Here is a 19,058-nt window from a genome sequence, read left to right on the forward strand (position 1 = left end):
TTTTCTGCTCTAAATTGAATATCCTCAAATGCTTCAATGTTAGTTTGAAATCGATAAACTTGTTGAAATTCAATTCAAAGTATATGTTCCAGACCGTCCGGCCGTTTAATGTAATCTACTATACATCATTTTAATTTTCAAAGACATAGTATCAAGTTGAATTTCTTGAATACTCTCACATGTGAAGTCCCACGGACATCTGGAACAAGAGCCTTAGCGATAAGAGATGCCGAATCCTGCAATGTCAGCGAAGTGGCCGATGGTAGGAACAAGGTCACTTTTATCGTTTTCTCCGGCTAGCTCCTCATGGAGGGAGTCCAATTCAGCCCAGGCGTTGGCATATTTCATCCCTCTGAGCCTTTCTTTCTCGATAACTTGACCGGTCTCGACATTTCCCACAGTCTTTTTACTTTCATCTAGTAGACAGGAAGCTCTCAGAAGTCGTTCCGGTGCCACGGTCAACCTTCCTTTCTTGAAAACGTACTTCGAAACCGAAGTTGCAAACACAACAGGGCGTCCTACTTTGTGCCCACCATTCTCGCTTCCATGCCCGGCACATGTTGCAGAAGACTTTTTGGTAGATGATGTATGAGTGACCAGATCAACTTGTTTGACGCTTCCTTTCTGGACAAAATGCGTCACGATATAGAGCCATTTTTGGTCCCATGTAAGGATCCGAGACCATACTTCGTACTGCTGAAAGATCCGAATTTCCTTCTTGAAGCTTGTGGTAACGGATCCTATTATGGCGGCCATTATCCCCCGCTTGCCATCAGCGACGAGCTCTCGATCGACAACAGAAACTCCACCAAGGCAAAGGTATGACAGAAGATGAGAGCGGCTTGCGTCAAGATCCGTGAAATATGTACTGTTTGACTTGTGGAGGTTGTAGTCGGCTTCAAGGAGTGGTGTGTAGGTTGTTGTTACACAGGGAAGAAAGACCACTGGCAGGTCTTTGTCTTTGTGCCGAACTGATACGCGATGACTTCTTGTCTTTGTGAAGAAGCTTTGAACCATGGGGCGGAAAATTCGATACTTCAGGAGAGTCAGATCAGAACTTGCAGGGGCTTGGAGAGAGAGCACTGAAAGATAGGCTTATCGTTCGCCTTTTAAGGAATTCTTACGTGGAACACTAGTGGTAAATTTTTGAAATTGACCACAAGGAAGATTGCCAGGAGAAATTGCCAGAGACTGATGGTCGAAAATAAACTCCATAGCAATTCAAGCATTCTGGCGAATGTTGATCAATTCTCAGGGTACAGAGCGAAATTGACGTATTAGAGCAGAAAACGGCTTCAGGCGCAAATGCAGTGCAGTGGTCCTGGAGTATCAATTGATGTGTGTGCATTGAGTCAGTAGAAATGTATTGAAAAGAAAAATAGGAAAAGAATGCCGTCGTGATGGTGATTTATGCAAAAGAAAAAGTGATAGCATAAAAATGAACCAAATAAAGATTCAATGTTCTTCGGGTTCGGGAAGCCGAGGCAAACTTGACCGTGATATCCTCATCATTTAATGATTATGCCCATCTCTCGAACTGCTTGTTTTTGTTAGTAATACCCGCACCTCGAATTTGGAACAGCATTTGAAATACACGTCTTTTTGGATATACTGCAAGCTAGTAGTGGCGAGCACTGAGGTATTTAATTATCGAAAATGACCGCCGGTGAACACTCTTGTTCCAGCGAGGGCTTTGTTTTGTCACTGCACCAATTTCAAAGTCGATTTACATTGATCTTGCTTCTATTTCTGGTATTTAGCAGAGTGATAGCCCTCCTATTTTGTAACTCTTTCGTTTTACAGTATGACTTGTCTGTGCCAAGATCTAGTAGTCCTTTCCTCTCGATAAGTCGCAGAGCATCTTCAAAAAACCCCGTCTCATCGACCAGGCCAGATCTGACAGAATCTCGTGCACGAAGAGATCCCCCCTCTCGCATTGAGCGGGTAGTATATGATGTAGGCAGTCTCGTCTTCACGAAATCTAGCATCCACTTGGACATCAATGGCGTAGCAGACCGGTCCTCATGAATAGAGAGAGAGGAACCCCGGGGTTGTTGAAGTCTGAAATCATGGCATAGAGCTAAAGTAACGCCAAGACCAGCGGCTTGTCCGCTTATGAGGGTGATTGTTGGCATAGGATATCTGTCAATGATACATTATGTTAGAAAATTAGGAACGAAGGCCTTATGAGGGCCAATATCAACGTGCTGGAATTTACAAAATATGAAGGATCATACCTTAGAAGTTGTTGTAGAAGTGGCCATATATGCTCTTGTCCTTCAAAGCCATCTTGTGATGTGTGCGGACTAATACCTTTGCTGTAAAATCCAGGGATTTTACTTGCAGTGATCACGACGCCATGTGGAAAGGCTTCAATCCTGGATAATGAGGAGCAGAAAGCTTCGACAAACTCAGGTGTCAAATGGTTTTCTGGTCCAGATTCAAAGACAAGAACATAAACACGATCGGAGGGCATCGCACATGTAAACCTTCCTCCCGTTTTGATACCTTGAGAGAAGAGAGCCATCTTGTGAGATAATGTAAATTTCCAAGGAGCACGTCTGTCATCCTTTGCTGAATATCATGGTAAAATCATGTTCATAAAGTCGAGAGTAGATGGGACATGCCATTGGGATGACCTATCGCCAGTAAAGATGCGCGACCGAGGTATTGCAGAGTAATCAACATAATCATGCCTCGGTTGGTGTGGGTGATACTTATCAACAATCAAATGAATATCAGAAATTCCACTTTCTTGGCGTGCGTATCAATACGGTACAGGTGCTTTCTGTTAGAGAGGGGTCAGGTGACCCCCTCTGGGTATATCTAGATCCAGTGCTTGCTTCCTTCCTTCCTTCCTTCCTTTTCCCTTCTCTCCATCCCCCCGAGAGAGTTTGTTCATAGCCAATCCAGTTGCTTTTCTCTCTCCGTTCTTTCCTTTCCCTGAGCAGCGGTTGCATTCCTTCCGCGCTGACACTTTCCCTGGAGGTGAAGGATCCTGATCCGAGTGTTGCTTATGACTGAGATGTGGTGCTCGTATAGGTCCTTACTAGGGCCGTCAAGCCACCTAACTTTAGCACAAAGGGTTTGAGGCCAGCGATCTGGCCGTGGAATATGCTTGCTCTCTGCTCTGTTTACCTACCATGAAGATGAAACATAGGATTTAAGTAGTCTACACAGCTTTCAAGAGATCGAGATCCTTGTGTTTGATCACATCACATGTGATCTCTGTACTCTCACCTTATCTCACTTGAGATACTTCTTCTTCTTTCTCTTCTTCTTTTTCTTCTTCTTTTTCTTCTTCTTTCTTCCATGCAGCAATCAATACACACATTCCGCTCGCCCTCTTTTCACAGCAAAGTCGACCTGTTCTCTTACCTTGAAAACTCCAAGCAGGATCTTGAGCGAATTGATCCGATCCTACCACAACGAACTTCTCGCAATGGCACCGTCAAAGTCGCACGGAGTGGCAACGGGCATCCTCAACCACCAAATTACAAAGTGGGTTGATGATATGGGTCTTGAAAAGTGGTGTGCAATTATCTCGGATCCGAGGTCCCTACTATAGATGGTGATAGCGAGGTCCGAATCCCTGATGCAGAATTTTGGCTAATCCGGCCAACCCCGGGTTTCCCTTGGAAGAGACCTACGCTGGTGGTGGAAATGGGAAGCTCCCAAAGCCTTTCCAGACTTGAGAATGATGCAAAGTGGTGGTTGAACCCCGAGAAAGGAGGCGCAAAAGTTTGTATAGCCTGCAAACTCGACCTCACCGCAAGACTTGTGATCGATGTTTGAAAGAGGCAAGGAATTAATGCAGGCGAAACTATCCGCTCGCGGCCCGCAACACATCATCATTACTCGAAAGATAATGTCGGAATGGGTTCTTGCAAGAGATGGCTACTAGTACTGAAAGATGTCCTTTTGACTGGTGTTTGATTACATGGAATCCGAATACTAGGTTATTTCCTCAATTTAGATAAAAAAAGTATTGTCAGCCATTGAAAATTTCTACCTTAACCCAACAACAAAGCTGGAATCTCCTCTTCTTTGAGACTTGTCCAAATATCCCTTTCCGTCGGTTTCCAACCCAAAGCTTGCAGTCTGACAGAGCGACTTCTCGAGTTGCAACCAAAGCCTCTTCCAGTCATAGGGCCAAAAACGTCATCATAATCAGATTCCGCAAAGGTATGAGCCACGGGGCTCTCCAATTTGCCTGCTTCGTATAGGACCTGACTTACATGGCTTGCAAGCTCAAGAAGAGAAGACTCAGATCCATTCTCAGCGAAGAAATAAGGGTTCTCTAAAATGACTGCTGGCGACGAGCTTTCGACGAAACCAAGCAGTGTCAAATATGCACGGCCAAGATCTCTGACATGCACCAAGCTCCACACATTATGGCCCGCACCCACGTACCCAGCAAAGCCGCGTTTCAAAGCAAAGCGGACCAACGCAGGCAGGGCAATCGAATGGCGCTTATGGACAGGGTTTAATCCGTACACAAGTGGCGGGAGAATCACGGCAATCTTTGCTCGATCTCCGAATTCACGTGCGGCCTGGGCTATAGGAATGTCGACGTGTCGGTGCATAGAGGTAGACGGGAGGGATTCAATCTCCTCTGGCTGGTTGTCGTGGTATATCTTCTCACTTTTATTCATGCCCAATGCGCCATCTTCGAGTACTCCTCCTCCGCTGGTGTGGATATAGATAGCCGGTGTACCTGCAGCAACTCTTTGCCGTATGCCAGCTAGAATTGCTTGCACACTTGGTAAGTCATCGCAGGATGCCGTGTTGATGGTGATGGTATGTTTTGCAGTTTGATCTGTGAGAAGTTCCACATCACTCAAAGAGCCTAAAACGGGTTTGACGTTACGCTCCGCAAGGACTGAGGCCTGCTCGGGATGCCGGGTCAAGACTGTTACTGGGTACTCCGCGGTAAGAAGCTCATCGAGAACATTCAGGCCGATATATCCAGCTCCGATGAGAAAAACAGTCGGTCGGGAAACCATTGTGATAGTTCGGTTCCAGGATTTGTAGTCTTTCGGAATAATCGGGTGAAATTTTGAATAATTGAAAGTGCATAAGACCGGCTCTCGCTGTGAGAAAGAAAGCCCTTTGTAAGGCTTACTATCTACAACCTCCGTAGTAGAAATCGACGCTGACAAATGCACAGCCCGTCAGCACCGACAATTCAGTATTGCCTGCCAAATTAATTAATTCATTACAAATCAATAACGAGCCGCGTATGGCGCTAGCGACAGGCTGCATTTATGCGACCATTTGATTCGAACATCAACGCTTATTGGAGTCAGCTGCCCTGTCGACCGTTCCTGAGGAAGCGGCTGGCCTGAACAGTTAGAAGGATCGGGAGCCTCGCTCGTGAGAACAGGGTCCACAAGCCAAAAAAGATTGCTATCTGCAATCCAGGATTAAGAGCAGGAATAGAAAAGAAATATTTCTTGCATTCCCGATCGATGGAGGGATGGAGGGATGCTCACAACATGGTACCTGGGCTGAAAGCACATGTCCTAGGCCCATGAAATCAGTTGCTGGTTGGAAATATGAAATCCTCTAGCTCCTTGCATGCCACTTCCAGGTCATCATTAACAATGATCATGTCATGAGCGCCCGAGTGGGCATAATCAAGCTCCGCCTTCGCCTGAGCAAGTCTCTTCTGAATAGCCTCATCCTGCTCAGTCCCACGCCCTCTGAGGCGTTTCGCAAGAGCCTCAAAATTTGGCGGGCTGATAAAGATATAGCGAGCATCAATTCTGGGATTGGCTTTCATCTGTTTCACGCCGTGCATTTCAATATCCAAGAGCACAATCCGTCCTTTGGCTATTTGGTCCGATATTGTCTGTTGGCTTGTGCCATATTGATTCCCGCCGAACGTGGCGTGTTCAACAAAGGCGCCTTGGGCAATGAGATCGGCGAATTCGGGGCGTTTAACAAAGAAGTAATTCTTGCCATCGATTTCGCCAGGTCGGGGCCCACGCGTTGTATGGGATACGGTGAATGCGAAGGTGTTTGGGTGCGCGTCGAAGAGCTTTTGGATCAGGGTGCCCTTGCCGACTCCCGATGGGCCGGAAATGACGACGATTTTGCTGTTTGTGGCTGCTATTCAATGCGTTGTTAGTCAAGAAAGATCTTGGGATTCTTGATCGGCAAGTTCAAGAGCTTACGGGACGCGTCGTTGGCACGACTGGTCACGGATGTGCCAAACGCGCGGAGAAAGCTAGATCCACCCGCAGTGGCGGCGTGTATAGCTCTGGACGAACTTCTCCAGAGCGAAGCCATGTATGTTGCCAAAGACCTAAGGCCAATGATATAACAGAGTGAAGCAACGAGTGAAGCGAATGTTGGTTCGTGAATGTCCCTTTTCAATGTGAGGCATCTTATCTAGCCCGATAAGAAAGACCCCGGACGTTGGCATTGGCGGTCTTGATTCCATGGGTTTTCCCATGCTACGGCGGCCGATACCCGCCACCCCTCTGCCATAACCCAATTTGCATTTCTAGCTTTACCGCCATCGAGAAAATTTGAAAATATGACATAATCAAACTGGCAGAATTGAAAATTTAAATTACCATCACAAAAGTATTAACTCGTCATACCCCATAAAATCTCATTTCCACCTAATACTTCAATGTTGTATTCTCTACCAATTAACGTAACGTAATTAAATTTACTTCCTGGGGCTGCTCATAGCAGCTATATCCAATATCAACGAAGAGATATGTCAGATCCACAAGGATCTGGGAGAAACGAATGGTAATGAGGGAGAGAAAGAGACGGAGAAGAATCAATAATAATGGTATTCTTCTACTGAGCGGGATGGAGAGGAAAGGAGGAAGGAAGGAAGGAATGAGAGAGAAGCTCTCACTTCCCTAAACTAACTACAACCCTAACCCTCTCGCACACAAAACCAACCCATGCGCTGGAGCATCTAGGAGCAGACCATGTGACATCACATGGTTCACAATCTCCTAACAAGATATGCGTCAATGACTCTGGAATTCAGTTCAGATCTCGCATGGTACATAGCTTTTAAGCTGACTTCCCTCGCACTTGAAGATACCTTCGCGATCCGCTTTTAGGTGAATGGGGCATTGCCTGCGATCGGCATGAGAAGATGGATGATGTGCTCGTTTAAGGGTGCTTTCAACAATTCCAGACAAGAGTTCCTCGAAGGAAAGCGCGTTTACCTTCGCCGATGCTGGCAATGGTGAATGGCCTGGAAGAAGGCCAGCAATAGGATTCACCTGAAGGTAATCATGAGCCATTTTGCATTTTCGATATGATGAGAGTTATTGTAGTACTCACCTCCAACACATTCGGAATGGAATCTTGTTTGTCTGAACTGAAGCGAATGTCGACACGCCCACTATCCCGGCATTTAAAGACTTTCCAAGTGTCTAAAGCAACCTGACAGGCAGCTTTGATTTGAGGTGCGTTCATGTCATGCGAGTCATTGTATACTAACATCCTACCTGCCGTACTGGACTTGCTGTGTACGCAAGCGAAGTCCAGCGACGGATTTGAGCGGTGAGCATTGTCGTTGCTGTGGTTGTGGGACGTTTGCCAGATATGTTCTCTGATTCCAATAACCCGGCTATGTGCTCCGGTTCCCAACATGCTCACTGTGAATTCCCTGCCCGACAAGAATGATTCCACAAGAGCATCTTGGTCGGGGAATTTGGAACCTAGTTCTTGTAATGCTAGGTCCAGCTCCGCTGAATCATTCACTTTGTTGAAGCTATCAATTCCTTTCGAGGATCCTTCGCTGACCGGCTTGATAAACAGTGGATAAGCTGGCAGTGCCGCGCAAGATTCAGAAATGTTCGCCTTCCCCTCCAGCATAGGAATCAAGGCAAAAGGCGCGTTAGGAACTTTGTAACGGTCTAGGATAGTCTATTGTCATATTTTAGTTAGACTGCACGGAGTGTGTTTTTGGTTCTGTCATGGTACCTTTGTGACAGCTTTGTTCTGGCATGATGACATTGTCGCGGCGTCACTGAATGTATAAGGAATTTGATACGCTTCCAAGATCGCTGGGACCTGTGCCTCTCTTGCAGATCCATAGACGCCTTGTGACATATTGAAAACCAGATCCCAGCTCTTATGCTTTCCCGCCGCTAGTAGCTGGACCAGGGATTGTATGCCAGACACCCGCGTGACATGGTAGCCCAGACTTTGGAGTGTAGCCAATACAGCATCAATTTCACCTTCGTGTGGAAGCGCCGCGCACTGCTCTTCCGAATAGCCGAGCTGTAGATAGGTCGACTTTTCCTCGGCGACCAGAGCTATGTTGAGGCAAGGGGTGTTCATGTTCGCTTCACCCATCATGTGAGTCGATGTGACCGAAAACTAACCAAGGTAAAGTATATTGCTGCTGGAACAACTCGCTGAAATATGATATTAACTGAATACGGTCGCTACTGGAATTATGGTGGAAAATGTGGAATTTATCAAGCCCATATAGCCTGCTATCAATTGTTGAATGCTCATGGTGTGCTTAGGTGGTATCCAGAGTAGCCTGGAAACGTCATGACTTCAAATGTTGGAATTCTTGATTTATCTCACATCCTATTATTATACTGTTTGTGTCATACTGTGTCGACGTGACGTGAATACTGACTGATATGTGAATTTAATTGGGGGATATTGACTCGATGAAAATATTGGCATTTCATGTCCAGAAGTGATGAACAAGTTAGTACCTGTTCCCGTCGACCCGACCCTTCCGATCCAGTCGGGAGTCTACATTATGGATCTAGTCTAACCTTTTTCAATAATGCTCTAAACAATAAGTCACGCATAGCTTCGAGTAGTACTGCTATCCAAAAGCCCCAATTCCTCCATTCATTCTTACTTTTTCTCTCTCGACGGGAACAGCCTTGAGAAATATTGATCCAAACCAGCCATGTCCTCCATACTGCCTATCCATGCAACGTGCTGATCCGGCCGACACAGTACGAGACATCCCAAGCCCTCCTTATCGATACTGTATCCATTAAAAGCTTGGTCATTATCATCAGCAAACGTTTTCCAGTAATCCCAACCCATTATATCATCAAACGGGTGGAACAGTTCTGGAAGATCAAGCAGATTGACTGCGCCCCTAGGGCATGACTGTATAAGAAGCAATTCCACGTTAGGGCAGCTCCTTTCCGGACTCTGTATGCGTTCTAGGTGGGCGAGGTGAGAGTGTTTGCTGAAGTAGTCCGAAAAATCGGCCAAAGTCTTCATCCTCGCGGGCTGGCGTACAACCCGTGCCAAAAGTCTTTATCCACTCCTCATTTTTCCCGCAAAATCACAAGATTTAGACTTATTCAAGCCCTTGTACGGTTGAAGTTAATTTTATATAGAAAAAATTAATAAGAAACGCATCTAAAAATTTTTTGCCTGCGTTCAATCAATTTTCAAGGAGTGTTGATACAACAAATCATAACTGTCACAAGAACCTGAACAGTAATGCGAAACCGTTGATAAGCTGATGAGATTATGGCAAGACAAATGAGCGTCGTTTTTCCAGCCATAGTATGCCTCAAAGCCCATCATTGGTTCAAACCCCCTTACGCTTCACATTTCATCGGCTGGGCGCAAAGATCATACAGGAAATACTGTTCTAATAAAAACAGTTGTTGAGAATTTGAAGCCCCGCGTGTTGTCCCAGGTTTGTAGCTTTTTATTCAGCGAATTGAATCAAACTTCGCGATCTTGATCTTTTGCTTATCTAAATAAAAGATTCCAAATGCCTCTGCTTGCACGTCAACAACGGATACATGCATCACCTAAACTGTACAGACAAGGTCACCATAGTCGTATATACCATGCAGACGACCCCCATGATGAATATCAAACCATCCCCTCCTTTTGCCCACCGTGACCTCGCGATACCTTTCCAATGCAGATACGCCGGATAAACAAAGATCAACGGAACACATAAAACGGACCCAACCAAAGCCACGAACTGATCCAAGTTCTGGGCGCCTAGTGCTGCTACTAAGCCACAGATAAAAACAATGCCTGTTCTGAAAATATTCTTCTTCCACTTTGTGAGGCGGCTTCGCCGACCAGAGGCGCGGTCGAATATATTTTCCTCCATGATCCGCAAAGCAGGAAAAAGCTGCACAGGGGTGCCGACAAGCACGGCTAGGGAGAATGACAACCGGACAAAGTTGACCAAGACATCCGACTGAGGGAAGTTGTCCATGATATTGATCATTGTCTGAGTGCCAAATGCCCCGTATGACAAAATCCCGACGGAAGCAAAAAGCAAGGTTATAAGGGCCATGACACTGTAGAGGAGGCGATCAAAATGATCGGGTTCTGCCATGGAAGATTGTATGGGAAGGATCAGGCCTATTCCCTCAAACATGAATATAGCCGACCCAATCGTCAGGGTATATGTATTGGTGTCGAAAAGGGTGACCGTGGGCTCGAAACCACGGCCGGAAATCGTCGAAATATCGTAGTAGTAAATGTATCCAATGGCGAAAAAGATGAAGACATCCGCAGCTAATGCTACTAGCCCGAGTCGAGAGATTTTGCGGATTAACGAAAGAGGCACAAGAATCACTAACTGCAGGGCGACGATTGCGTAAATGGACGGCGATATATGATAGGCCGCCACGCCCTTCACAAATGAACGCATGTTCTCCGCAGTAAAAGCAATACCAGCGCACACGAATCCAAGCTGCGTAGTTACGACCGAAACGCGAATAACTGTGCGGAGATGGCGCCCGCCAATGGATTCTCCAATATCGCCGTACCCACCGCCATACCGTCGCCGACATTCCAGCAGCAAGTGGAAAGAAATGGACGCCATGATTGAAACCGTGAGAAGAGCGATGGGTGAAAAGAGTATGCCACCGTTGCGGAATGCCTTTGGGAGGAAAACAATGCCTGTTCCTATGAAGGCTTTGAGGAGTGTGAAGAAAGTTTTCAAGTCCGAGGCATCCCCTGGAGCTGGAGTGCTTTTACGCGCGGCAAGCAATGGTCTTCTTTCCGGGTCTACTTCACGCCCCGGCATTCCATCACTTTCAGCATCTGTCTCCTCTTCCGACTCGTTCAGGTCCTCACCAGCGAAGCTGCCGTATAATTCCAAATACTTCACGAAACTACTCGGCGCAAATCCGTTACCGAAGGCACGCTTATTCCGCCATATAAACTGCCGGCGGAAAGCTCCCGGTTCATTGTGGATAGGAACATCGACATCGATGTCGTTGTCTGTTTCCAGCCTTGGGGGGTGCGAAAATGTGGCTGCACGCTGATCCAATCCGGCGCGTTTCGAGCGAGCTTCAATGCGATAGAGGTCACGATGAATATCACCTCCTAGCAGTTTGAGAGAAGATTGTTGGTTGTCATCGTCATCTGCAGTTGACCCGGCCCCCGCATCAACGACGCCGTCAGGAGCCCCGGTAAATCGAGGGTCCAGATGCCTCGAGATGACTTCTGCTTCCTCCTCCTCCTTGCGAGGGTTGTCTAGGCCTCGAGCATCAGCCATTGCGTGCGTGCTGGAATATTTTCATTCAATGTTTCTTTTTGACTCGTGGTTGGACGTCGCTAACGGGCATTCTTTTTGAAATAAAGGTGGGAAACTCAGCCACACCGGGATTTCAAACATGACGTCATATATCACTAGAGCCAGAAATGGCGAACAAATTCTAGCTAAGTCCATCAAGCTTGGAGATGCATGGACGTCCACCTTGCCTCTTTCTAATTATTGTTGGCCTTGCCGTTGATGATTTCCGGATTCTCCGTTCTATCAATCTACCCGACAACTTGAAATCATCGACAAAAGTTTTAGACCCAGTCATAATAACGGCATGGTTTGTCGCTGTCATAACCACCTTTACAGTATGAGACCCACTTTTTAGGTGATTACAGTCAACGTACATCTGAGCCTTTTATGAGCGGGCTAATATGCAAATGACGGGCACAAAAACCAGAGGCTGGTATTTCTCCCGAGACCACGCAAGATCCGTGCACATCCCACGACTGTCACAGGGCCAATTCATCGGATAGTGAGTTACTTCTGGATTGACAGACTAGATGTCGTCGTCTATTTTGTGGGGTCTGTCTTTAATTTCTGACTTTCTATAGCCGAAGAAAACCATACGCGAACGACTCTCCGTCACTTTGCCTCTATACATGAGAAGATAGGGAAGTTTGACCAGATCATCCTGAAAGTGATAGCTTTCTCCGTCCTTTTTACCCCTGATAATTAAAATAATATACCAGGTGTTGGCTTAGTTTATTTTTTAGAATAAACCTGCCGATAACCGCTTGAACGGAGCGATTAAATCTTATATTTTTAAACTCCTATTTTGATTATAATAATATATTCAGAACTTCTTTTTTCTGGGGGTTCCCCCCAGACCCCCAAGTCCCTGCCTACGGCAGGGGTATTATCCTAGAGTTTAAATATTCAATATAGAAGGAATTGCATGATTTAAGCGTATGATGCAGTTCGGGGGCTTCAATATGGAAGGAATTGTTTTATTTTTTTTTCTTATTCTCCCAATGTTCTCTTCTTATTGCTTTCTACTCTGCCTGCTGTTCCCATTTTCCACCAGGTACTTTACTTTATTCCTAGCAGATTCAGCTGGATTGGAAGCTTTGTTTGCGTTGTCTCACACGCTCACTTTCTTGGGGCCTAGGATCTGGTCACTGCCAGCGACTTGGGCAGTATCACACTTTCTTGGGGCCTAGGATCTGGTCACTGCCAGCGACTTGGGCAGTATCACCATCGAACAATGGTGCAATCTCCTCCAGGGTAGGACCCTTTGTCTCCACGAAAAGGAACCAGATGCAGACCACCTCGATAACGAGGATAACAATGTATACGAAATAGAACTTCCATGCCAAATGGGCGAGTCCGATTGGATTGACATATTGATTCAATACCCCGGAGAGGGCAGTGACACCAAGGCAAAGCGAGAGACCCTTGGCACGGATGCTGTAAGGTAGAATTTCAGACGAATATGCGACGGTCAGTCCGGGCCAGGCAAATCCGGCAACGCCGTAAAAGAGAAATATCATGGCGAGTACGGCGGACCCGGCCCCAGTGTTGCCAGATTCCGCATATACTGCAGAGCAACTACGACTGATGTTAGTCCAAAGTTTTTGAGTAGCACGGAGTCATTCATTTTCGAAGTGACATACCCGGTCCAAGCACTAAAAGCAAGAAGCATACCAATTCCTGCAATTAGGAAGAGTGTCTTTCTGCCGAGTTTGTCTACCAGAGAAACAGAAAAGGCAATGGACACCAACCACGACCAGATCTGAAGACCGCCGTTAAAGAGAGATTGGTCCGTCGGGTTCGTGATGCCCACGGAACTGAGGATGTCGTGCAAGTAGTATGATACCAGGCCGTTGCCAGAGCACTGGCTGAAAAATGAGGTCAAGACAATGAGGAGTAGGCGTCGTCGGTTGCCAGAAGTCTTGAGGAAGATGAGCCATCCTTGTTTCGAAGACTCCCTTTCCAAGCGGAGAGTTTCTTGGATCTCAGCAAACTCGCCGCGAACAAAGTCACTTTGAGTGTCACCTTCAGCATGGTACTATTGATGCCATTGTTAACACATTCGTTGGGAAAAGAAAGGACGGTGTTTATCAGATATACCTTCACTAAGATTGCCATGGCTTCTTCGTCTCGACCCTTGGAGCACAGCCAGCGAGGACTCTCTGGGAGAAAGAAAACCCCAACCAGCTGAATAAATGGCATAAGAGCCTGTAGAGCCACAGGAACTCTCCAGGCGACGTTGCCAGAATAATTTATGGTCCCATAGACAGTCCATGCAGCAATGATCGAGCCCACATACCACATGGTATTGTACAAGGTAGCCAATTTTCCTCGATGCTGTGGATATGCAAGCTCCATGATTAACAACGGTGCGGCGCCAATGGAGATATTCGAGCTAAGCGATATTTGAGTAAAATAATCGTCAGGAGACTCAAGCACCGGTTTCTCTTACCCGAAGCCCACGAGGAATCGCCCGCCAATGAACATATTTGAATTGACGTCGGGTACGACTTGAAAATGTTTTCATGTTAAAGTGTCATTTTTCTAGTCAGTTTCCAATTCTTACCTTGTATAATAACCCCTATTATCATGATAACAAGGCCCAGTGCGGTTCCAAATCTCCGTCCGAAGAAATCAGCAATGTACGGCGCTTCGAAAATATTTTGTTAATATGGATGCTCTATTGCTTCAGTTTTAAGATGCGTACCAAAAAAAAGCGCACAAAAGCCTCCTAAATTCATGATTGCAGTGAAAAGTCCCAGCCTTGAGCCACTAGGATTGTCGAAATCTAGTAGATACGGTCAGTGTTCGTCCAAGAAATCCTCAGACTCATACTTACAGCTCTGCCAGGCCGTCATTGTCTGAAGTCCATTCAGTAAACTTCCATCGTAACCATTGATTGTCGCGGCAAGCATGAGAATGGGCATTCCCATGTAAAGACGCCTTAGCGCAGGCTGCTTCCACCATTGAACGTGTGGAACATGAAGCTCCACCTTCTCAATTTGGAGGATATCCACCTCTTTAGGATTCGCTTTCTCATCGGTGGAGTGCATGATAGTTACTGGTGTCTAGGTAGGCCGAAACAATCATAGACACCCAGAGGCTATCGATTCAATGTTGACCTTTGACCTTTGATATGCACATTGAATCCAGCGATCCTTATGAGGGAAAGCCATGGTTATATATCTGGAGATGGCGTACTGAGAATGAAAGAACGCGATTTGAGGCAGCTCGAAAGAGGGAAAACCCACCTGGCGTACGCCACCATACCATATGGGCTCAAGAGAGCGACAGGAATTCCAGCAAAATCCAAAAATGTCACGAGTTACCATGTTCCCCAAGTTTTGTGGCGGAACCTTGGAATCGGGTGCGGAAAACTGACCAGTCAGAACACATCGAATCCACAGTAGGTAGGACTGCCCAACAGTGAATGCACTTCGATCCAGGATGCCATCCGATCAGTTCAGATTCACTCGAGGTAATATTCCGGTGGACAGAAATCTAATTTTCATGAGAGCTTGGTACCTGAGACCGCAGATTTCAATGTGTCTAGCTGGCTCGTGAGAAGCCTATTACTGCCTGGGCAACTGCGATTCATGAGCGATAAAGAGACAGGAGTGCTGGCGGATTTTGAGCCAATTAGAAGGCACGATTCCCGCAACTTTAAACCCCCCGCTTTTCCCCGCATTATCTGGAATTTGAAAATGCAATATTGCAATATTGATCTCGTGGAGAAGAAAAACGGAAAATAAGAGATTCCAACCGTTCATCTTTGATAATATGAAAGCCTGCCTAGAATGCCGTCAAGCCAAACGAAAGTGCGTTCAGCAGAAAGCCGGTCTGTTGGTCTCATGCATTCGCTGTCTGCGTCATGGGCTCCTTTGCACCAATTCCAAAAGCAAGTTGAGAGATCAAAAGCGGGCCCTTGTAGCCAGGCCACTCTCCGGATCATCTTCTCCGTTAGATGAATCTTCATGTGCCTCCCCTGCAGACGACTCTGTGAATGACTTTCTTGCCGATTCTGAGGCTGTTGCGGAAATGGTGCAACATTATTTGACCAAGATCCACGACCGCCCCCACAGCATTTTCCATGTCAACACGCTTTTGAGAGACATTCGTGATGGGCGCATACATCGGCCCTTGCTATTGGCCATATGCGCTATGGGCGCCCACCTGTCCAGTCGGCCGACCGCACGCTCACTGGAGCCACTTCTCACTTCCGAGTGCAAGAGACTCTTCAGGGAGGACGTGGAGAACATAAGCTTGGAAAACGTCCAAACATGCATATTAGTGGCAAATCTCTGCGCAGCGCATTCCAATCCATCTTCCGAATTTCTCTTTTTTCGTATGTTTGCCTGGAGTTGATGGAATTGAAAAATTGCCGCAATGCTAAATCCTTTTATGAATAGAAATGGCAATAAGCATGATCCAATTTATGAACATCGCTGCGGAAGATCGTGAAGACAGCGCTATCACCCAGGAGATCAAGATTCGCGTCTGGTGGACTCTATTCATGGCAGATAACTGGTGTTGCTCGAGTCTCGGCCTTCCCCGTCAAATGAAAGACTTCCCCAGACCAGCCCGCTTACCCCTGGATGAAAGAGCTTTCTGCGCGCTAACCCCTCATCAGCCGCCTTCTGTCCTGGAATCATGCGGCAATCCGGGCTTATGGGCGCACATGCTAACGCTTGTGGAGTTTTTCGCCCCGATTCAGGAACTCAATCGCCGGATAGTTCAGGATAAGGACCTGCAGCAGTCCCAAATTGAGCAGGATACGAGCCGGTTAGCTCAACAGCTGGAGGAGTGGCAAGAGAGACTTCCGGCTCATGCTTGTATGAGTGAAATCAATTTACTTAGCCACGCGGGCTGGGGCACGGGTGGGCCTTTTCTCGCGCTCCATCTGGGCTTCCATCACTATGCAACGTTGCTATATTATCAATATCTAGACACTCAGTTTGTTCCAACAGCTCAAAGTCTTTTATTTGCAGCTCGTTGCAAATACCATGCGCGAAGTTACAGCTCGTTGCTCGCCCGCGGGCGACAACAAGCCAGATGCGAAGCGGTATATCCTACTGTCGGCCAGATGACAATCGTATCATCATCTGTCCTCCTACATACTCTCCTTTTTGGGGCCGAAGATGAATTGGTGCAGTCTCGTCACTGCCTACAAACCAACTTCGAGGCGCTACTAGATCTTGCGCAATATTGGCCTTGCGTAGAGATAATGGTATTACCACTCCTTTTCCCAAGTATTAATTTAGGTGAATATTTTCACTAACGTACAGAGCAGATTAATCGTCTTATGAACTTTCAGAATACGTGTCTTCTGCTCTCACATTCTCATACACATCGTTTAGATCGTTGGATGGTCCGATTCCTTTTCGAATACGCATTGCCACTTGATAACAAGACCAGCGACCCGCCTTGTGCGGCAGTTGATCTCGAAATTATTTCAGCTCAGGCCAAATTGGAATATGTTCGCAGCAAGAACGTTTAACCATTTTTGAGGATGTTACGGAATTATCCTTCAGTCCGAATGTGGGGTATAGCTCTCTCCCGTAGCTTAGCTTTCAATCAAAAGTTTACTGTTATGTCTCTCATGTATCCTAAATAGTATAGCTAATGCAGTATATCATGGGTAAACCGATCTTTCTCACATCATGTGTTCTTCTCCGCAATAACTTTAAATTAGCGGAATCCATCATCAACCGTTGGTCGAATTCCCGCTCTCGGGATTGCCTAAACTGTTCCCCACATCTCAGAAAACAACAGCATGAAAGTGTACTTAAGCCCGGAGTATTACCGCCGGGAAATTGCCTTATTTAATAACAACTTGAATAGTTATCTCAACTTCAAGGTGGAATTGAAAGAAGTTATGTTTATAAATAAAAAATGTTCCCGCCCCCTTACCTCCGAGTCGGCAAACAACCTTGGAAAGGTCCCCGATAAGTACATTCTGCTCAAAATTGCTACTCGCAGAGAATGTTTCAGGCCCTCGCTCTGGTAGCTTCTTTGCTGCCTTTGTCCCTGCTCTCTGCGAGTGCATGTGTGACTCCCCCAGCAACGCCAGCAGCAAACAGCCTCTTCACCGACAATACTGTTTTCATCCCCGATGGAAACTATACGAGCTGGAAAACGATATACGGGCGCTCCCTGCAGCTCCCGGATGATTCCCTCCTAATGACATGGGAAGACTACCCTCCCGAGCCGCCCCTAGTTTACTTTCCCATCTACCGATCCACTGATGGCGGCGCGACCTGGTCCGAATACTCCCGCGTACACGACACAGAGAATGGATGGGGCATGCGCTATCAACCTTTCCTCTACCAGCTTGAAGGCTCCTGGGGCTCGTACGCGGCCGGAACCATCCTCGCAGCAGGGGTGTCAACCCCGTCCAACCTCAGCACGGCATATATCGACCTGTACGCAAGTACCGACTCGGCCCAGACATGGCAGTTCGTCAGCCATATCGCATACGGCTCGGGACCCGAAACCGTCACCAATGGCAACGAGGCCATCTGGGAGCCCTTCTTCGTTGAATACGAGGATAATTTCATATGTTTTTTCTCCGACCAGCGGGATCCGGATCATGCACAAAAGCTCGTCGCTGTGACCACGTCTAATCTCTTGACCTGGTCCACTACCTCCAACGTTGTGGCTTACCCCGAGTATACCGATCGACCTGGCATGGCCGTCGTGGCCCACATCGAGTCAACCGACCAGTATATCCTGACTTATGAGTATTGTGGCTCGGGTAATTGCCAAGCATACTACAAGGTTTCCTCGTCACCGTTGACGTTTGACGCGGTGGATGGACTTCCCATTGCGTCAAATGACAGTTCTCAGACACAGCCAGTGGGATCTCCATATGTGATCTGGACTCCGCGCCCGGATAGTACAGATGGGTCCGGCATGATCATCATGAATGGAAATTCCCGCTCCGAATTATTTGTGAATGATGATTCGGCAGATGAGAGTAACTGGAAGATGGTCGATGTAGACCAGTGGTCGTCGTATTCGCGATCTTTGCGGGTCATCAACGATGCCGGTGTAAATCGGTTGTTTATTGGTAATGGAGGCAACATGGTATCCGATTCCTCGTGCAACTGGGTGGCCTGTGGTGTGGTTGATCTTAATGACTTGATTGATTAGTTACTAGTAGTAAGCAATTGGAAAGCAAAGTTAATGAACTACCTGGAAAAATCTCGGGGTTCCGCATAAATTACAGTGAAACAATGTTTCACAAGGGCCGGGTTCCGCACCTATTCTGGTAGCGGCTACTTAATGTACAGTGAAGTGGGAATTGCTAAAAGTACCCTAAATTGACGAACGCTAAACTTCTTTAGTGTAAGCGCCGTAACTGTAATTCGGACTGTAATTATTTCTATCTGAACCAGATCTCTATTTTCTTATATAATTCAGAGACATGCAGTATCACTCCTTCATTATCTATTAGTTTAGCGTGGCCTATAGAGTATTGCAATCAAGTAGGTCTCTATGTTCTCAATAGTGTCACATAGTATATCCCTCGGTA

At 46.7% G+C, this 19,058-nt stretch overlaps 8 protein-coding genes across 8 annotated transcripts; 2 read left to right on the top strand and 6 right to left on the bottom strand.

Moving 5' to 3' along the window:
- Positions 1-213: 213 nt before the first annotated feature.
- On the bottom strand, positions 214-1,017 carry N7466_003910 (uncharacterized protein; the record flags this gene model as incomplete). Its single annotated transcript, XM_057163307.1, has 1 exon — positions 214-1,017. One exon carries the CDS (start codon positions 1,015-1,017, stop codon positions 214-216), a length of 804 nt encoding a protein of 267 aa, XP_057021988.1.
- Positions 1,018-4,013: 2,996 nt separating this feature from the next.
- Positions 4,014-5,006, bottom strand: N7466_003911 (uncharacterized protein; the record flags this gene model as incomplete). The annotated part of the gene is made up of 1 exon (XM_057163308.1): positions 4,014-5,006. One exon carries the CDS (start codon positions 5,004-5,006, stop codon positions 4,014-4,016), a length of 993 nt encoding a protein of 330 aa, XP_057021989.1.
- A 533-nt stretch (positions 5,007-5,539) lies between these two features.
- Positions 5,540-6,294, bottom strand: N7466_003912 (guanylate kinase; the record flags this gene model as incomplete). Its single annotated transcript, XM_057163309.1, has 2 exons — positions 5,540-6,114; positions 6,180-6,294. 2 exons carry the CDS (start codon positions 6,292-6,294, stop codon positions 5,540-5,542), a joined length of 690 nt encoding a protein of 229 aa, XP_057021990.1.
- A 782-nt stretch (positions 6,295-7,076) lies between these two features.
- Positions 7,077-8,343, bottom strand: N7466_003913 (D-alanine--D-alanine ligase family protein; the record flags this gene model as incomplete). Its single annotated transcript, XM_057163310.1, has 3 exons — positions 7,077-7,259; positions 7,321-7,908; positions 7,966-8,343. Coding segments are annotated over 3 exons (1,149 nt in total), but the record flags the coding sequence as incomplete, so codon positions are not given.
- Positions 8,344-9,787: 1,444 nt separating this feature from the next.
- Positions 9,788-11,506, bottom strand: N7466_003914 (putative amino acid transporter; the record flags this gene model as incomplete). Its single annotated transcript, XM_057163311.1, has 1 exon — positions 9,788-11,506. One exon carries the CDS (start codon positions 11,504-11,506, stop codon positions 9,788-9,790), a length of 1,719 nt encoding a protein of 572 aa, XP_057021992.1.
- Positions 11,507-12,693: 1,187 nt separating this feature from the next.
- On the bottom strand, positions 12,694-14,577 carry N7466_003915 (sugar porter family MFS transporter; the record flags this gene model as incomplete). The annotated part of the gene is made up of 7 exons (XM_057163312.1): positions 12,694-13,102; positions 13,168-13,562; positions 13,625-13,919; positions 13,977-14,034; positions 14,091-14,174; positions 14,232-14,312; positions 14,364-14,577. 7 exons carry the CDS (start codon positions 14,575-14,577, stop codon positions 12,694-12,696), a joined length of 1,536 nt encoding a protein of 511 aa, XP_057021993.1.
- A 1,370-nt stretch (positions 14,578-15,947) lies between these two features.
- N7466_003916 (fungal specific transcription factor domain-containing protein) lies at positions 15,948-16,802 on the top strand (the record flags this gene model as incomplete). The annotated part of the gene is made up of 1 exon (XM_057163313.1): positions 15,948-16,802. The coding sequence occupies one exon, from the start codon at positions 15,948-15,950 to the stop codon at positions 16,800-16,802; it is 855 nt and encodes a 284-aa protein (XP_057021994.1).
- Positions 16,803-17,506: 704 nt separating this feature from the next.
- Positions 17,507-18,676, top strand: N7466_003917 (sialidase family protein; the record flags this gene model as incomplete). Its single annotated transcript, XM_057163314.1, has 1 exon — positions 17,507-18,676. One exon carries the CDS (start codon positions 17,507-17,509, stop codon positions 18,674-18,676), a length of 1,170 nt encoding a protein of 389 aa, XP_057021995.1.
- Between the last annotated feature and the right edge of the window lie 382 nt (positions 18,677-19,058).

The sequence above is a fragment of the Penicillium verhagenii genome (assembly GCF_028828195.1).
Source record: "Penicillium verhagenii strain IBT 33310 chromosome Unknown utg000005l_segment0_segment0, whole genome shotgun sequence".
NCBI classification, from domain to species: domain Eukaryota; kingdom Fungi; phylum Ascomycota; class Eurotiomycetes; order Eurotiales; family Aspergillaceae; genus Penicillium; species Penicillium verhagenii.